This window comes from Poromitra crassiceps (genome assembly GCF_964638095.1).
Source record: "Poromitra crassiceps genome assembly, chromosome: 6".
Taxonomy (NCBI): domain Eukaryota; kingdom Metazoa; phylum Chordata; class Actinopteri; order Beryciformes; family Melamphaidae; genus Poromitra; species Poromitra crassiceps.
The window spans coordinates 18,782,514-18,801,467 of NC_139627.1; the positions used below are offsets into that span (position 1 = coordinate 18,782,514).

The 18,954-nt window shown below is 42.8% G+C and overlaps 1 protein-coding gene across 1 annotated transcript; it reads left to right on the forward strand.

Moving 5' to 3' along the window:
• The first annotated feature begins 1,434 nt into the window (after positions 1-1,434).
• Positions 1,435-8,455, forward strand: LOC310778218 (polyubiquitin-C). The gene is made up of 10 exons (XM_083638585.1): positions 1,435-1,540; positions 2,491-2,773; positions 3,159-3,419; positions 4,128-4,322; positions 4,655-4,915; positions 5,239-5,466; positions 6,523-6,717; positions 7,050-7,310; positions 7,617-7,811; positions 8,154-8,455. The coding sequence occupies exons 2-10, from the start codon at positions 2,498-2,500 to the stop codon at positions 8,337-8,339; spliced, it is 2,058 nt and encodes a 685-aa protein (XP_083494711.1). The 5' UTR covers positions 1,435-1,540; positions 2,491-2,497; the 3' UTR covers positions 8,340-8,455.
• Positions 8,456-18,954: the final 10,499 nt, after the last annotated feature.

The window sequence follows — 18,954 nt, forward strand, 5'->3', positions numbered from 1 at the left end:
TATTTATTATTTATGTCTATGAGTTACACAGCCCGCTATCACAAGCATGTTTCAAGGGTTTTACATAGCATCATAAGCAGTACATGTCATACTACAGCTACTATGCTACACATCATATACATATACTATCTATGTATGTCATTATATATACTGTCATACTGTATATACACCGTTTTACTAGATTACATACATCGTATACCATACTACATAAACTCATACCTATCCACCTGACCTGCATATCCTGCATTTTCTCTCTCTCACACACACACACACACACACACAAACTCTCTCGCTCTCTCCCCCACCACACGTTTACTTTCCTTGTGTGTCGAAAAGGCCCCATACTGACTGATGAGACCATACACATTGGAACACCCACGGGCTGGATTCGAACCGGCGACCTAACGAGCTGATGGCATGGACTGGACCACCGTCATCGGTGTCCCTCAACTGTGATTTCATTGATGATGTCACTGCAGCTGTGAGGTCATCGATGATGTCACTGTAACCGTGAGGTCATCGGTGATGTCATAAGTGCAGTTGTGATGTCATCGGTGATGTCATACATGCCACAAAATAAGCAATGTTTTTGTCTGTTCTTGGCTGTGTTGTTCGACTGCTAAGTACTTGATCGGCTCCCTTACCTCAGCCTGTTTGCCCCAATAAAGCTTGGAAGACATCTCCATGATTCATCACTTGTGGTGAGTTCAAATTTAAATAATCCAGCTTTTCTTCATTTGGCTACAGCTATTTTAATATAGTCTCCTTTAGTTTTCATGTCCAGAAGGTATTTGAAAGTACATGCTGATTGTGCTAAGGATGCTAGCCTTGGCCACAGTGCATGCAGGGCCATGACTCAGCAGCTTTTCCTTCCACACAAAACAGCAGTTAATTTCCAGTGAATAGTGCCTCCCCCTCTGGATGACAATGTGATAATTAGTCCAATCAGCTGCTCTATTTGCCTAGCTGCAGATCATAGTCATTTCTTTGCCTTTCATCTTGTGATGCCGTCTTGTTTTACCCTACTTGCTTTGATATATATTAAACTTGATATTTGATTTTTATTTGTTGGCCAAGCACCAGTACAGCTATGTGGGGCTGTACCATTAATAGGTCCATGGGCTGTACCAGTCTGTTTTTCATTGTGCTATCACATCAGTAGATGGCAGTGTAACCCAACTCAGCTGAAGGACGACTTGCTTTTTGCCCAAGCAAGGTTTCACATCATTTCACGTCTACATCCGCGTCATCACTTGTCCTCCCTAAAGTAATTTGTGTGAAAGTAATACATATTAATCAATCGTATTAATCAACTGTCTTCTATATATGCAATATGTTTCATAAATTGTTTTATTTATGGGCTGTTCGCTGATATCCGCATTTTATAGTTCCATAGGATTTAGCTGCGGAATGATATGGGCGTTGTTGGGTAACGCTAGTTATAAAAGCCACTGGTCTTTGTTTGCGAAAACAAATCAGGCTCGCTTTTTTTTCCGGAAGAGACGATACGGACGCAATAGTAAACCGATAGAGAAACTTTGTAAGTACCGCTTTTTAAAGAGCAGTCATCACAATACACGGTTTCATTCCTGTTTATGATAAATTATTCTTATGCTGTTGGTAATGTACGAACGCAGCTAACGTGTTGCGTTCTTTGACAGGCCCCATCGATAACGTTAGCTACGCGAGCTAACGTCTAGCTAACGCTAGCCTCTGCCAAAAAGGCTAACTAAACCGGTTAACTTGGTAAGGGGAAACAAAAATCCAATGTTAAACTGGACATACAAGTACGTTATTTTCGAACGATAAGCCGGATATGCGACGATAAATGTAATGTTAGCTACCCAACATTTCTTGCGCAGTTATTACTGGCTAGCCTGCCATCTATCCAGCCAGCACCAGGCCAATTTGTAGCTACATCTGCCAGTAATGTGCTGGATAGATACCAGGCTAGCTAGTAATAATAACGCTTGTTGGGTTAATAATGTTAACATTTACCCCGGCTTTTGTTTTAATTTATTGAATGTGATGTGACCGCTTGAGTAAAGATAGCTAACGTTAGTCGGGGATGACTTATCAAATTAAACGGTTAGCAAGCGTTAACTATCAAGCGGCCGCCGGTGCTAACGTTAACGTTAACCAAAGCACCGGCCGCTTGATAGTTGGGGATACTGGGGGATAGTTAAATAACCTACCTACCTAACTTACAAAACGTTGGAATGTGAGGCCCCTTAGGTTAAATGATTGACATAATGGACGTCAGCACACCACTGCCCTTTCTAGGAGGAGGAGCTATGTTGTCACGAACCTTGACATCATTTGATAAGTTGCCAGAAATAGCTTATATGTGCTAGCCTAGCCTATATTACAGTTGACTGCCATTGTTGCCACGAGTTATGCCATTTCAATAGCAATATTCTGTTTTTTTTAGTTTAAAGGAGCATTTCATGTGCTGTCCACCATTCATTTAATTGTGGTTTCATCCCGCAGTGTCACCATGCAGATCTTTGTGAAGACCCTGACTGGCAAGACCATCACTTTGGAGGTTGAGCCAAGTGACACTATTGAAAATGTCAAGGCCAAGATCCAGGACAAGGAAGGCATCCCTCCTGACCAGCAGCGTCTGATCTTCGCCGGTAAGCAGCTGGAAGATGGCCGCACCCTCTCAGATTACAACATCCAGAAGGAGTCCACCCTCCATCTTGTGCTCCGTCTGAGGGGAGGCATGCAGATCTTCGTGAAGACCCTGACTGGCAAGACCATCACTCTGGAGGTCTGTAACAGTCGCAAGTATGCATACTGTGCTTTTCGGAACATTGTTTGGTTGCAGTAACAGATTAAGCTGGGTGGGGCTGGGTGGGTGGGGCTAGTTGTTTATAAAACTAAGTTACAGCAACAGGTTGCGTGCCAATCTAATCTCCAACAAGTAGCTTGTCTCTTCAGTAATGGTACCTGTTAAACTATAATGGGAGATTATAGTGTCATAGAGACTAGACATTGTATGATTTGACAAGTAGGTGAATAAAGTGGTATGTGTGGGAAATCCCTCATCATGAGGGATTTCCCACACGTACCACTTTATTCATCCCCTATGCTATCCAGAGCAGGCTATTTGTCTAAAGCTAATGTAAGCTAATACACAACCAAACTCTTTACAGGTTGAGCCAAGTGACACCATTGAGAACGTCAAGGCCAAGATCCAAGACAAGGAAGGCATCCCTCCTGACCAGCAGCGTCTGATCTTCGCTGGTAAGCAGCTGGAAGATGGCCGCACCCTCTCAGATTACAACATCCAGAAGGAGTCTACCCTCCACCTGGTGCTCCGTCTGAGGGGAGGCATGCAGATCTTTGTGAAGACCCTGACTGGCAAGACCATCACTCTGGAGGTCGAGCCAAGTGACACCATAGAGAATGTCAAGGTAGGGCTGGACGATATAGCCAAAATCTATATCACAATATACTTCTTCATATCAGTAGATAATTATTACGATATTAGTCAAACACTTATCAAGACCAGGGTTCATACAAAGTTTGGAAAATGCTTGATTTTAACAGTCATATCTTCAAGGTTAGGAATATGCTTGAATTTGAATGTCCTCCTTGAAAAGTGCTTGATTTTCAACATAATCTGGTGTTTCAGCTACACATTACAATCACTCATGTAAACCAAAAATCTTTTAATACCTGAAATGAGATGATGCTGTCGTGATATTCATTGTCTCCTGGCATTCTCACACAAGAGGAGTGGACCGGAGCTGGACTGACCATGGGCCCCGAAATGAAAAGGGCAGTTTTTCTGTTCAGCTCCGCTCCACATCATGAGGGCGACCATCTGCTCTCATTGCTCTGAAAGTGCTTGAATTTGACTTGAAAAGCTGTACGAACCCTGGAATGCAGAGGAGAAAACTGTCAAGAATGTCCATTTGTTGAAACGGATGTCTGCACCTACAAACAAGTCTTGCATTGCACTGACTCAGCAACCCTGTAATGAAAGAGCACTGCACCGAGTCAGTGACTGATGCTGTAAATAATTGTTGAAAATATCATGTAGAAAAAATATTGTAATTGAGTCATATTTTATTGTGACTGATCATTTGGATTTATTGTCCACCCCTACCTACATCAAGGCCAAGATCCAGGACAAGGAAGGCATCCCTCCTGACCAGCAGCGTCTGATCTTCGCTGGTAAGCAGCTGGAAGATGGCCGCACCCTCTCTGACTACAACATCCAGAAGGAGTCCACCCTCCACCTGGTGCTCCGTCTGAGGGGAGGCATGCAGATCTTTGTGAAGACCCTGACTGGCAAGACCATCACTCTGGAGGTCTGTAACAAGTCGCAAATATGCCTACTGTTGTTTTCGGAACATTGTTTGGTTGCAGTAACAGACGAGGTCGCTGGGTGGCGCTTGTTTATATTGAGGCTGAGTTACAACATCAGGTTGAGTGCCACTCCCAGTCTAATCTCTGACAAGTAGCTTGTCTCTTCAGTAACGACTTGGTACCTTGTATAATGAGAGATTATAGTGTCGTAGAGACCCGACATTGTATGGTTGACAACTATAGGTGAATAAAGTGTGAAATCCCTCATGCTATCGCTATGCTATCCAGGCGCAGCCCATTTCCCTAATCTAATACGCAGCCAAACTCGTTACAGGTTGAACCAAGTGACACCATTGAGAACGTTAAGGCCAAGATCCAGGACAAGGAAGGCATCCCTCCTGACCAGCAGCGTCTGATCTTCGCTGGTAAGCAGCTGGAAGATGGTCGCACCCTCTCAGACTACAACATCCAGAAGGAGTCCACCCTCCACCTGGTGCTCCGTCTGAGGGGAGGCATGCAGATCTTTGTGAAGACCCTGACTGGCAAGACCATCACTCTGGAGGTCGAGCCAAGTGACACCATAGAGAACGTCAAGGTAGGGCTGGACGATGTAGCCAAAATCAAACTTCATATCGGTCAATAGGATAAATATTACGATATTAGTCAAGGGGGCCAAGGGGAAAACTGCCAAGAACGCCCTTTGTTACAATGGACGTCTGCACCTACAAACATGTCTGAAAAATGAATGTGCAAAGTCTATTGCATTCTGCTTAAATGCATTGCACTAACTCAGCACCCTGTAATGAAAGGGCACTGCAGTCGGTCGGTGACTGATGCTGTAAATATTTATAGAAAATATCGGAGATGTATAAAAAAGATTATTAATAATATTAATTTATTGTCCATTCCTACCTCAAGGCCAAGATCCAGGACAAGGAAGGCATCCCTCCTGACCAGCAGCGTCTGATCTTCGCTGGTAAGCAGCTGGAAGATGGCCGCACCCTCTCTGACTACAACATCCAGAAAGAGTCCACCCTCCACCTGGTGCTCCGTCTGAGGGGAGGCATGCAGATCTTTGTGAAGACCCTGACTGGCAAGACCATCACTCTGGAGGTTGAGCCAAGTGACACCATAGAGAACGTCAAGGTAGGGCTGGACGATATAGCCAAAATCTATATCACAATATACTTCTTCATATCAGTAGATACCGTAATTATTACGATATTAGTCAAACACTTATCAAGACCAGGGTTCATACAAAGTTTGGAAAATGCTTGATTTTAACAGTCATATCTTCAAGGTTAGGAATATGCTTGATTTTAACAGTCATATCTTCAAGGTTAGGAATATGCTTGATTTTAACAGTCATATCTTCAAGGTTAGGAATATGCTTGAATTTGAATATCCTCCTTGAAAAGTGCTTGATTTTCAACATAATCTGGTGTTTCAGCTACACATTACAATCACTCATGTAAACCAAAAATCTTTTAATACCTGAAATGAGATGATGCTGTCGTGATATTCATTGTCTCCTGGCATTCTCACACAAGAGGAGTGGACCGGAGCTGGACTGACCATGGGCCCCGAAATGAAAAGGGCAGTTTTTCTGTTCAGCTCCGCTCCACTCCACATCATGAGGGCGACCATCTGCTCTCATTGCTCTGAAAGTGCTTGAATTTGACTTGAAAAGCTGTACGAACCTTGGAATGGAGAGGAGAAAACTGTCAAGAATGTCCATTTGTTGAAACTGATGTCTGCACCTACAAACAAGTCTTGCATTGCTTGGGGCGGCTTTAGCTCAGGACGTAGAGCGGGTCGGCCAATGCCACAAGGGTTGGCGGTTCGATCCCCGCTCCCTCCTAGCTGCTGTCGTTGTGTCCTTGGGCAAGACACTTAACCCTCCTTGCTCCCGATGGTGTGTAGGCACCCTGCGTGGCAGCCTGCCGCCATCGGTGTATGAATGGGTGAATGTAGACTACCTACTGATTGTAAAGCGCTTTGGATAAAAGCGCTATATAAATGCAGACCATTTACCATTTGCATTGCACTGACTCAGCAACCCTGTAATGAAAGGGCACTGCACCGAGTCAGTGACTGATGCTGTAAATAATTGTTGAAAATATCATGTAGAAAAAATATTGTAATTCAGTCATATTTTATTGTGACTGATCATTTGGATTTATTGTCCATCCTTACCTCAAGGCCAAGATCCAGGACAAGGAAGGCATCCCTCCTGACCAGCAGCGTCTGATCTTCGCTGGTAAGCAGCTGGAAGATGGCCGCACCCTCTCTGACTACAACATCCAGAAGGAGTCCACCCTCCACCTGGTGCTCCGTCTGAGGGGAGGCATGCAGATCTTTGTGAAGACCCTGACTGGCAAGACCATCACTCTGGAGGTCTGTAACAAGGCGCAAATATGCCTACTGTTGTTTTCGGAACATTGTTTGGTTGCAGTAACAGACGAGGTCGCTGGGTGGCGCTTGTTTATATTGAGGCGGAGTTACAACATCAGGTTGAGTGCCACTCCCAGTCTAATCTCTGACAAGTAGCTTGTCTCTTCAGTAACGACTTGGTACCTTGTATAATGAGAAATTATAGTGTCGTAGAGACCCGACATTGTATGGTTGACAACTATAGGTGAATAAAGTGTGAAATCCCTCATGCTATCGCTATGCTATCCAGGCGCAGCCCATTTCCCTAATCTAATACGCAGCCAAACTCGTTACAGGTTGAACCAAGTGACACCATTGAGAACGTTAAGGCCAAGATCCAGGACAAGGAAGGCATCCCTCCTGACCAGCAGCGTCTGATCTTCGCTGGTAAGCAGCTGGAAGATGGCCGCACCCTCTCAGACTACAACATCCAGAAGGAGTCCACCCTCCACCTGGTGCTCCGTCTGAGGGGAGGCATGCAGATCTTTGTGAAGACCCTGACTGGCAAGACCATCACTCTGGAGGTCGAGCCAAGTGACACCATAGAGAACGTCAAGGTAGGGCTGGACGATGTAGCCAAAATCAAACTTCATATCAGTCAATAGGATAATTATTACGATATTAGTCAAGGGGGGCCAAGGGGAAAACTGCCAAGAACGCCCTTTGTTACAATGGACGTCTGCACCTACAAACATGTCTGAAAAATGAATGTGCGAAGTCTATTGCATTCTGCTTAAATGCATTGCACTAACTCAGCACCCTGTAATGAAAGGGCACTGCAGTCGGTCGGTGACTGATGCTGTAAATATTTATTGAAAGATTATTAATAATAATATTAATTTATTGTCCATCCTTACCTCAAGGCCAAGATCCAGGACAAGGAAGGCATCCCTCCTGACCAGCAGCGTCTGATCTTCGCTGGTAAGCAGCTGGAAGATGGCCGCACCCTCTCTGACTACAACATCCAGAAGGAGTCCACCCTCCATCTTGTGCTCCGTCTGAGGGGAGGCATGCAGATCTTCGTGAAGACCCTGACTGGCAAGACCATCACTCTGGAGGTCTGTAACAGTTGCAAATATGCCTACTGTTATTTTTGGAACGTTGTTTGGTTGCAGTAACAGACTTAAGTCGCTGGGTGGCACTTCTTGTTTATAATAAGACTGTTACAACATCAGGTTGACTGCCACTCCCAGTCTAATCTCTGACAAGTAGCTTGTCTCTTCAGTAACGACTTGGTACCTTGTTTAACTATGAGAGATTATAGTGTTGTAGAGATCAGGCATTGAACGGTTGACAAGTAGGTGAATAAAGTGGTACGTGTGTGAAATCCCTCATGCTATCCAAAGCAGCCTATTTTCCTAAAGCTAATGTAAGCTAATACACAACCAAACTCTCTACAGGTTGAGCCAAGTGACACCATTGAGAACGTCAAGGCCAAGATCCAGGACAAGGAAGGCATCCCTCCTGACCAGCAGCGTCTGATCTTCGCCGGTAAGCAGCTGGAAGATGGTCGCACCCTCTCTGACTACAACATCCAGAAGGAGTCCACCCTCCACCTGGTTCTGCGTCTCCGCGGTGGAAACTGAGCAGCTTCTGCCTTCTGCTCCTAACAGTGTATCATGTGTTCTCTTCTAACTTTTAATTCCCTCCTCCTTTACCCTGCTTTCACTCGTTAACTCCAATAAATGTTGAGCATTCCTGATGATGATTTTTGTCTCTTTCATTGGGTTTTTAGTCATTTCACTTTACCCCAAACTTTATCTTGACATTTAAATATAAGTTTTGGATAACTAGTGTCATGGTAGTGCATTCTGTATCTGAGGAGATTCAACTACAGCATGAGGTTGGGTTAGATCGTAAAGTTGTAAAATCCATTGAGAAAAACATGTTGGCTATCTTGATGGTGTTGTCTCAACGGGACCTTCAAAGCACGCCTATGAAAATATTGGGAGTTAAATAGTTCTAATATATGAAAGGGCTTTTTGCTGTCACCCAGTTAAGGTCCATGGTATTTGAGATGGGTACATACTGTAGTTCCATGGTATTTGTCACTTATGATGGGTACAAATGTTTGCTCTTAAAATTCTGGATTTTTTTCTCAACAGTCAATCTCTTCACAATATAGATCAGAACTGAGCATTATACGGCCCAGGGGACACGACCGGGAGGTATAAGATAAACTACACCCATTTTACTTCTGATGACACTAGAAAAGTCAAATGAGATGACCTAATTTGGCTGTTTAAAGTGATTTTCAATATAATAAATGCTGAAGAACAAGTGCACAGTATGTTTCCTATAATCTAGTGATACAATTTGCGTTTACAGCATGTTAACCCACCCCCCCCACAACAATCTGGGTTTCTCATGTGGCCCCACAGGAGACAGCCCTTATGTTGTCACTATAGAGCAGCTTTGCTGTTCTCTGCTCCAGACCTCTAACATAGATGTGAATTAAATGCAGCTGCTACAACTAATAACCACCTTTTGAAACGCATTTAGAAGGAACGGATTCAAACCATAAGCTATAAAGTCTTTCAATGATGCCCAGTAACTGGTCCCCCAGCAGAACAGAAAAAATTCTAGATTTGCAGCAGTACGGCTCAGAACAATACAAATTAATGTATGATATTTGAGTGCGGCGCTCCTAGCAGATTCAGAACCATGGAGAGCACCTGTGTCAACGGAACGGAAAAGGACAGAAGATCTGAGATCTGAGCCCAGCAGGTATGTGAACACACATAGGCTAGTCCTAAATACACCATTAAACCTCCAAATTGTGGTGGGACACGTATGATACGTGTCCTTTACAATGGGGACATGTCCCCGCCACTTTTCAACACAGTGACGTCCTTGTGTAATCAGATGTCAAATATCGTCTGACAGAAGTTTGGAAATGCTACCCTGGTTTAGGTATGTAGTTGACATCAAATGAAGGCATGGTGAGCAAAGGGGCCGGCCTCCCACATTGCCCCCCCCCCCCCAAAAAAACACACACCTCTGACCCACATTCGTTTTTTAAGTCGTGGCTGGTGTGATCCCATCACCAAGATGGTCTGTAGTTATTTTTATAGCATTTGGACAAAAACTTAACTTTCTATTTCAACAGCACTTTACAAAACAAAGGTATCAAATTAATTAATAGGTACCACAGCTTAATAATAGGAATAAACTGTACAAAATCATAATATAAAAGACATGCCATGAAAACAAACAATGTGTTTCATGTGATATTTTTGTTGTGGCCACCATTTTGAGGACCGAAACAGCACACAACTTTTTAGTACCTGTTTTACAATGTAAGTTTATGGGAGGACTATTCAAACCATGTCCTCTTTGAACTCAAACTACTCTTTAATACTTTGTACTACAAACTCTGTTCAAACTTTAAACTGGTCACCACTTGTATTACTTTATTACTCCTATTCAGCTTTTTGATATCTTCTGTAATTTTTAGAGAAATCTCAGTTTGTTTACTTTTTTGTTTATGTTTTTAAACCTTTATAATGGGATCCTATGAAGCCAGCCTTGAGTGTGTGATGTCACAATTCACTCTAACAGACTTTTCAGGCTGTACTTTTGACAGTTCACACAACTTTAACACTACATGCATATTTGATACATAAAACCATTCAGCTACTGCTACTCTCACCCAAAACATCAAAATATAAGTGATACGATGTATAATGTTTGAGATATTAACGTTTGTTTGACACTAATGTTACACTCTATTTCCAACTGTGCAACAGAGGGCATCTTGTTTAAAAATGGTCCTCAAGATGGCGCCGCAACAGTTGTGTGATGTCAACAAAATTCTATGAATAAGAAACTGGATTATATTCTAATATATTCTATTCTGTTCTATTCTATTCTGTTCTATTCTATTCTGTCTTCCTGATGTAAAGGGACTAGATGGGTGGGATTAATGAGACAGATGGGGCTACTGCTTTCAGTTGCTGTCAAATTGATCCAAATAAGTGTCACAATGAAGGCACTCACACACGCGCGCTCTCACACACACACACACACACACACACACACACACACACTACAAACTCCCATATCCAATGAGATGAGAACCAATTACAGTAATCAGAGAGCTCTAATCAGCTAATTCACACGACAGATCCAATCAGCAGCTAAGTGATTAGATGAGAAGATTTCTGTTTATGCAATTATCATGTATGCAGAGTACAAACAGCCCCTGAGGCCCCAGTGAAGAATTCAAATGTATCAAAACTGTACAGCTTGTTTACACATCTGAATGTGTGTACACATGTGTAGGCCTATGCAAATACTGTATGCCTGTGTGTGTGTGTGTGTGTGTGTGTGTGTGTGTGTGTGTGTGTGTGTGTGTGTGTGTGTGTGTGTGTGTGTGCGTGTGCGTGCGTGCGTGCGTGCGTGTGTGTGTGCGTGCGTGTGTGTGTGTGTGTGTGCGCGTGCGTGTGTGTGTCAAGACTCACTGATCTCAAACCAAGTCTTTGTGTTTTCAGCACAGGTCTTGTTGAGGGTCTGCAGGTTGCAGGATGTGGAGTTGCACCTTGAGAGGCTGCCATCAGCCTCTGTATCTGCACAGGAAACAGGAAGTAAAACTGGTTAAATTTAGGCTTAGGGTTAGTTAGTTAATGTGTGATAGAGGAAGTTCCATACTCCCCAAGCTCGGGTCCCTGGGTCTGTAATCATCCACAGTGTGTGCGTGCGTGCGTGTGTGTGTGTCTGGTCAGTCGATATTTACATTTACAGGTTTACAGATCTATTTTTTGGTATTTTCTAGCAAATGTGTTTGTACTACAAACTCTGTTCAAACTTTAAACTGGTCACCACTTGTATTACTTTATTACTCCTATTCAGCTTTTTGATATCTTCTGTAATTTTTAGAGAAATCTCAGTTTGTTTACTTTTTTGTTTATGTTTTTAAACCTTTATAATGGGATCCTATGAAGCCAGCCTTGAGTGTGTGATGTCACAATTCACTCTAACAGACTTTTCAGGCTGTACTTTTGACAGTTCACACAACTTTAACACTACATGCATATTTGATACATAAAACCATTCAGCTACTGCTACTCTCACCCAAAACATCAAAATATAAGTGATACGATGTATAATGTTTGAGATATTAACGTTTGTTTGACACTAATGTTACACTCTATTTCCAACTGTGCAACAGAGGGCATCTTGTTTAAAAATGGTCCTCAAGATGGCGCCGCAACAGTTGTGTGATGTCAACAAAATTCTATGAATAAGAAACTGGATTATATTCTAATATATTCTATTCTGTTCTATTCTATTCTGTTCTATTCTATTCTGTCTTCCTGATGTAAAGGGACTAGATGGGTGGGATTAATGAGACAGATGGGGCTACTGCTTTCAGTTGCTGTCAAATTGATCCAAATAAGTGTCACAATGAAGGCACTCACACACGCGCGCTCTCACACACACACACACACACACACACACACACACACACACACTACAAACTCCCATATCCAATGAGATGAGAACCAATTACAGTAATCAGAGAGCTCTAATCAGCTAATTCACACGACAGATCCAATCAGCAGCTAAGTGATTAGATGAGAAGATTTCTGTTTATGCAATTATCATGTATGCAGAGTACAAACAGCCCCTGAGGCCCCAGTGAAGAATTCAAATGTATCAAAACTGTACAGCTTGTTTACACATCTGAATGTGTGTACACATGTGTAGGCCTATGCAAATACTGTATGCCTGTGTGTGTGTGTCTGTGTGTGTGTGTGTGTGTGTGTGTGTGTGTGTGTGTGTGTGTGTGTGTGTGTGCGTGTGCGTGCGTGCGTGCGTGCGTGCGTGTGTGTGTGCGTGCGTGTGTGTGTGTGTGTGTGCGCGTGCGTGTGTGTGTCAAGACTCACTGATCTCAAACCAAGTCTTTGTGTTTTCAGCACAGGTCTTGTTGAGGGTCTGCAGGTTGCAGGATGTGGAGTTGCACCTTGAGAGGCTGCCATCAGCCTCTGTATCTGCACAGGAAACAGGAAGTAAAACTGGTTAAATTTAGGCTTAGGGTTAGTTAGTTAATGTGTGATAGAGGAAGTTCCATACTCCCCAAGCTCGGGTCCCTGGGTCTGTAATCATCCACAGTGTGTGCGTGCGTGCGTGTGTGTGTGTCTGGTCAGTCGATATTTACATTTACAGGTTTACAGATCTATTTTTTGGTATTTTCTAGCAAATTATTCAACACATCTCATTTACATTTTGTCTTTGTCTTTTTTTGGGGGGGGGGGGGGGGGTACTCAGCTCAGCTAGATAGAAGTTATGCTAACCAAACAACATAGGTTGGTGAGGAGATCTGTTCAGGGAGATATATTCACAACAAAATAAGTGTCACAGTTAACATGTAGCTTATGTCCTTAATCATTTATATCAGTCACCCTATAATACTGCTGTCAAAGGGCTGAGTCATCTATCCAGCTCCTCGTGACCCGTCCCACACACCCGCTTCGTATCTATGTAATGTACTTACCGTACTTCCTTCTATGAAATGCCTGTGAAACAACAGCAGGTCACATGTTTGAAACACGTCATGTTTCTCTGGGAGGTGTGATAATGCCTATATTTATGCTTCTATGAAACCTCATCCTATTTTAACACAGCTCTTTGTTTCTCTGTGTTGTTCAGTGGTTTCAGACTCACTCACACGCAGACACACACAGAGTAGCTGATGATTGAGACAGAAGATGGAGATGTCTGAGCACGTTCACATCTATGCCAATCCTCTGGAAAAAGAGGAGCGTCTAAGAGAGAGAGAAGAGAGAGCCTTAGTCACAGCTGGAGGGAGCAACGAGGTGGAGGAGAGGGTAGTGGACTATGAAAGTAACGTCGTGGACTATGAAAGTAACGTCGTGGACTATGAAAGTTTAGACAACTATGGGGGTCGTGACCCCAGATCAAATACGGAGAACACACCAGATCAGCAGCTAGGTGAGTAATACACACACACACACACACACACACGCAGATCAAAATCAGAAAATAGCCAGTCATGTTGTGATGAACAGCAATATTCAGTAGCTGTGTAACAGTCCCTCCGGTGCTTATGTCGGCTGGATAAGCTTGTGAAGAAGGCTGGACTCCCTGGGGACTGTGGTGGAGGGAGGCATACACCACAAGGTGCAGGCCATAATGGATCATGGCAGCCATCCTCTCCACACCTGACAGGCCGGAGAAGCAGAGGTAGTGGTCGACTCCTCTCACTGACAGGCCAGAGAAGCAGAGGTAGTGGTCGGCTCCTCTCACTGACAGGCCAGAGAAGCAGAGGTAGTGGTCGACTCCTCTCACTGACAGGCCAGAGAAGCAGAGGTAGTGGTCGACTCCTCTCACTGACAGGCCAGAGAAGCAGAGGTAGTGGTCGGCTCCTCTCACTGACAGGCCAGAGAAGCAGAGGTAGTGGTCGGCTCCTCTCACTGACAGGCCAGAGAAGCAGAGGTAGTGGTCGACTCCTCTCACTGACAGGCCAGAGAAGCAGAGGTAGTGGTCGACTCCTCTCACTGACAGGCCAGAGAAGCAGAGGTAGTGGTCGGCTCCTCTCACTGCGCTGCAGGACGGAACGCTTCAGGAGGTCCTTTGTCCCCACAGCCATCAGACTGGACTCTGGTGCAATCAATTCATTACATTACATGCGTGGACTGTGCAATAACGGGACCTGGAACTAGTGCAATTTTCATAATTTTTACTACACTATTGGACTTTTTAATATAATTCTTTATTGGCACTTTTTTTTATCAGATTTAATTATTTTTTTTACTATTTTTCTCTATGACTCCATGTCGTTTTTATGTTTTTATCTCATTGTTACGTGGGAGTGTCTGTGCTTGATTGTTCCTTGATTGTTCCTCTCGAGCTGTGTGTTGGGGCTTCCCAAAACTGTGTTGCACACAGCATTGTGTACTGTAAATGGTAAATGGCCTGCATTTATATAGCGCTTTTATCCAAAGCGCTTTACAATCAGTAGATAGTCTACATTCACCCATTCATACACCGATGGCGGCAGGCTGCCACGCAGGGTGCCTACACACCATCGGGAGCAAGGAGGGTTAGGTGTCTTGCCCAAGGACACAGCGACAGCAGCTGGGAGGGAGCGGGGATCGAACCGCCAACCCTTGCGTCATTGGCCGACCCGCTCTACCTCCTGAGCTAAAGCCGCCCTGTGTGCGTGGTGCTTAGCACTTGTGGATCGGTGTCGGTCAAAGAAAGCTTTCTCAACTCTTCTAGAGAGTGTGACTCTCAGATTGAGAGTGGGGTGCCTGGTGACTCTCTCCGAGAGTGTGGTCAGTCTATTTGTTTAATCATAGCTTTTGTGTTATTAGCCACTCTTCCTCTGTTTCAGGAAGCAGTCCTGTGTTGGTCCAATTTGTACCTTTTTTTTATTTAACCTTATTTTAGTAATAAAACCTGATTATTGTAAATGATCCGTCTCCTTTGTCCCCTGGTTTGTTGTGTTTCATATGTTACATCCTTTCTCCCCTGGTCAAACTTAGGAACGTAACACTCATTTTAAGATAACCCTGGTTTTAACGCCTGTGTTTACTTTATTCCTCTCTTCTAATGTGTCTTGTCATTTTAATCTGTGTTTATGTTTTTATCAGACTGTATGAGCTGCGTGGACACCCAACTTTCCCCAAGGGGATCAATAAAGTATCTATCTGTTAATAAACCATGGCCGGTCTGTCTTGTTCTTCCAGCTGATGTTATCCAGCCAGTGACGAAGGCCTGCAGGGTGACTGTAGTGTGTCTGCTGCTGATGTGTCTTCTCCTACTGGCTGCTCTTATAGGCGTTGTGGTCCACTGTGAGCCATTCACTTCCTCTATCACACATTAGATTTGCCCTCTTCAGCATCCATTTGGTATATTTGTCTCTACCAAAATTCAACCAGTTTTATTTCCTGTTTCCTGTGCAGATACAAAGGCTGATGGAAGACTAGAAGAAGAATCACTCAACGAACTGCAGACCCTCAACAAGACCTGTGCTGAAAACACAAAGACCCTCAACAAGACCTGGTTTGAGCTCAGTGAGTTGTGTGTGTGTGTGTGTGGGGGGGGGGGGGGGGGGGGGGGGGGGGGGGCGAACTTGCATGTACTGTACATTTGTGTGCATATGCATTATGCTTTTAATTGCTAAAAGATCCTCTCCTCTTGCAGAGCGTCTCTGTAAAGATGGAGGATGCAGCTTATTCAGCAGCAGTTTTTACTACATTTCTACTGAGGGAAGAAGCTGGGAGGACAGCAGGCAGGAGTGCATAAAGAGAGGAGCAGACCTGCTCATCATAAACACTGAAGAAGAACAGGTAAAGAGAAAAGTGGTCAAATGACCCCAGTTTCTGTTTAATTGTAAAAAAAAAAAAAAATCTCTGTAGAGGAATTGGATTAATTAGATTATAGCTTTGACATTCCACTAGGGGTGTCACGATACACTCAGTTCACGATACGATACGTATCACGATACTGGGTTCACGATAACGATACGATACGATACGATTTTAACAATATTTTTTTAAACTTGAATAATGACAATATATGACTGGAAAAGTAGTATTTTATTTGAAATGCACAAATACAAAACATGCTGTTGTGGGAAATTGTTATTACAATAACAACTAGAAAAAACATGAGATTGGAGATAAGGCTCATCTTGAAATAGAATGAGTTACACCGTCACTTAGATTTACTTTGAACTAAAAGGTTTCTCAGCAGTATAAATTCTCATGCATCTTCAGTTTTTCTTCAAACTCAAACAACAAGACTTTTCTTAATCTATTTTTTATGCATCTTCAGTTTTTCCTGTCAAGTAAACAGTTTTGCCAGAAACTCAATTGAATGGTTTCTCTCCTGTATAACTTCTCATGTGTCTCTTCAGAGACTTGTTCAACTGAACTACTTTCCACACATTGAACTTTAACAAACAAAGACGTTTCTTAGTCTATTTTTTGGAGGGGGGGGGGAAAAAAAAAATTTTTTTTTTTTTTTTTTTTTTTCACGATATGAGATTTCATCTCAACGATACATATCGTGACGTTTTACTATCGCGAAATTTCGTGGGACGATATATTGTGACACCCCTACATTCCACACTTTATTTGAGTGCTTCACACGTGTGTGTTGATGTCATTTGTATTTGAAACAATTCAACAGAAATTCATCAATTCCTTCAACAAGACAATTTGGATTGGTTTGAGTGACAGAGATGAGGAGGGAGTCTGGAAATGGGTGGATGGTAAACCTCTGAGCAGCAGGTAAGACGTTAATTCTTCAGTCCTATTTAACAGTCAACAGGTTGGCCTGATAATGCATTGTGCATCTTATTCTCCATAAAGTACAGTTGACTGGTTTCTTTTTTTAAACAGGTTCTGGAAGGCAGGTCAGCCCAGTGGACATTACGACGGTGAGAAGCAGGACTGTGTTGTCAACACAAATTTGCAAAAAGAACTAAACAGCTGGAATGATGTCAGTTGTGACTCATCACATAACTGGGTCTGTGAAAAAGTGATGGACTTCTAACATTGTGTCATCTCAAATGAAAACATATTGTGACTTTACCTCCCACACCAAGATTGTCATTGTCATTCACACAGAGGAGGTGACATCTCCTTTTAAGGGATTGTCTTTGATTGTTTGTAAAGCACTTTGTCATCTATTTTTGTCAGAGCTTCAGAACATGAGTGTCTGTTGGGACCAGGATCAGTATTTGTGAAGCGTCCAGTAGAAGTGTAGATTTACCAGCTCCTCTTTTCCACAGTCTCAACTCAAGACTTCAAGTGATTTTTTGTGAGCAAGATTAGATCATGCAACATCCTGCCCGAGGAATTTAGATAAAATAAGAGATTAGATTGATTATCATTAGATTGATTCTCTTTGAAATCACCTCAAAATACATTGACCTACTGTAGGCAGGCCCGGTTCTACGGAGGTGCAAAAGCACACATTGCACCCTTATTTTAATTGTCTGCATGCTCAGTTGAAAAGTGTTTTTTTTTAATAAATGCTGCAGCTGCACACTTACTGTTTAAACTTGAATTATAATTGTTGTTTTTCCTTGTTCTTTGATGTGAATTTATGGCTTTTTGGCACCTATATGTAACCTTTTAAGGTTGAGATAATTGTATTATCATTATATGGTCCAAATATTTCAGTAAAGCACTTGAAACACTTGAAATATTCTTGCTTGGGTGGTATCATTCTACTTGAAATGATGGTAAAATGTATTATTTTTAGTAAAATAACATGCCTTCGGCCGGGCATCTGCACCCCTTCCTATCTAGGATGCATCCCTAGTCATCTTGTTCTGGAACCGGCCCTGACTGTAGGTTTGCAGGTTTTACATTTTATTGTGGTGGTTTTATTTTTAACATGTTTTAACAATTTGCAACTCCTTTGTATATTTTACAATTCTCCCTTTTATGCCGTATGATAAAAGTACATTGCAAACTTTGCTTTTATAAGAGAACAAGAAGAGATGTGCTATATAAATAAAATGTATTGTGCCAATTTATTCTGTATATGGATTAAGAAATAAAATGTTTTTAGCACCAGATTGCCTTCATTCAGTTTGCTCACAGCTGGTCTTTTACAAAAACAAATTAGCCAAAATTACCATGGCTGTGAATCAGTTCTGAATCCATGTGAGAACAAATGGAATTTAACCTGTTAACTTGTGCTTTAAACTGTGGGATAATGTGTGGAAAGGAAAATATACTTCTGTTTGCGGACGACGTTGTTTTACTATCACCATCTGAAGAAAAACGGCAGCAAATGCTCTCCTATACTAGTTTGGTCTGCAGAGGGGATTCTCTATCCTAGCCTATTCACCTCATGTTCCAACACAGAGTTCAGCCAGTTACTTCCTATTGTGACAGTACAGTACGCAACATTTTTTTTGGGATGATGGCGAAGGCTATGCAAAGGCATAACCCGCCCCTCTCTACCTCTGATTGGCCTAGCGTCAAACTTCCATCCAAACACATTCGCTTGGCTATCCTGCATTACATCTCTTTCTACACTGTGGTCAGGCCGTCAGACTCAGTGAGTCAGAATCAGACAGACAGCAGTTACGCTTGCTAGTTCCCTGTAAATAACCCTGTTTTATATCACCCTTGAACAATTCTCTGTCTATAGGCTACATATGTGCACTGCCAAGAGTAGCGGCAGCGTTATAAACCATAGATATATGACTAT

Excerpts from the sequence above, each read along its gene's own strand:
- LOC310778218 (XM_083638585.1), top strand. The coding sequence starts at position 2,498 with ATGCAGATCTTTGTGAAGACCCTGACTGGCAAGACCATCACTTTGGAG. Across the intron at positions 5,467-6,522 it reads ACACCATAGAGAACGTCAAG|GCCAAGATCCAGGACAAGGA; the intron begins GTAGGGCTGGAC and ends CCTTACCTCAAG. Across the intron at positions 7,311-7,616 it reads ACACCATAGAGAACGTCAAG|GCCAAGATCCAGGACAAGGA; the intron begins GTAGGGCTGGAC and ends CCTTACCTCAAG.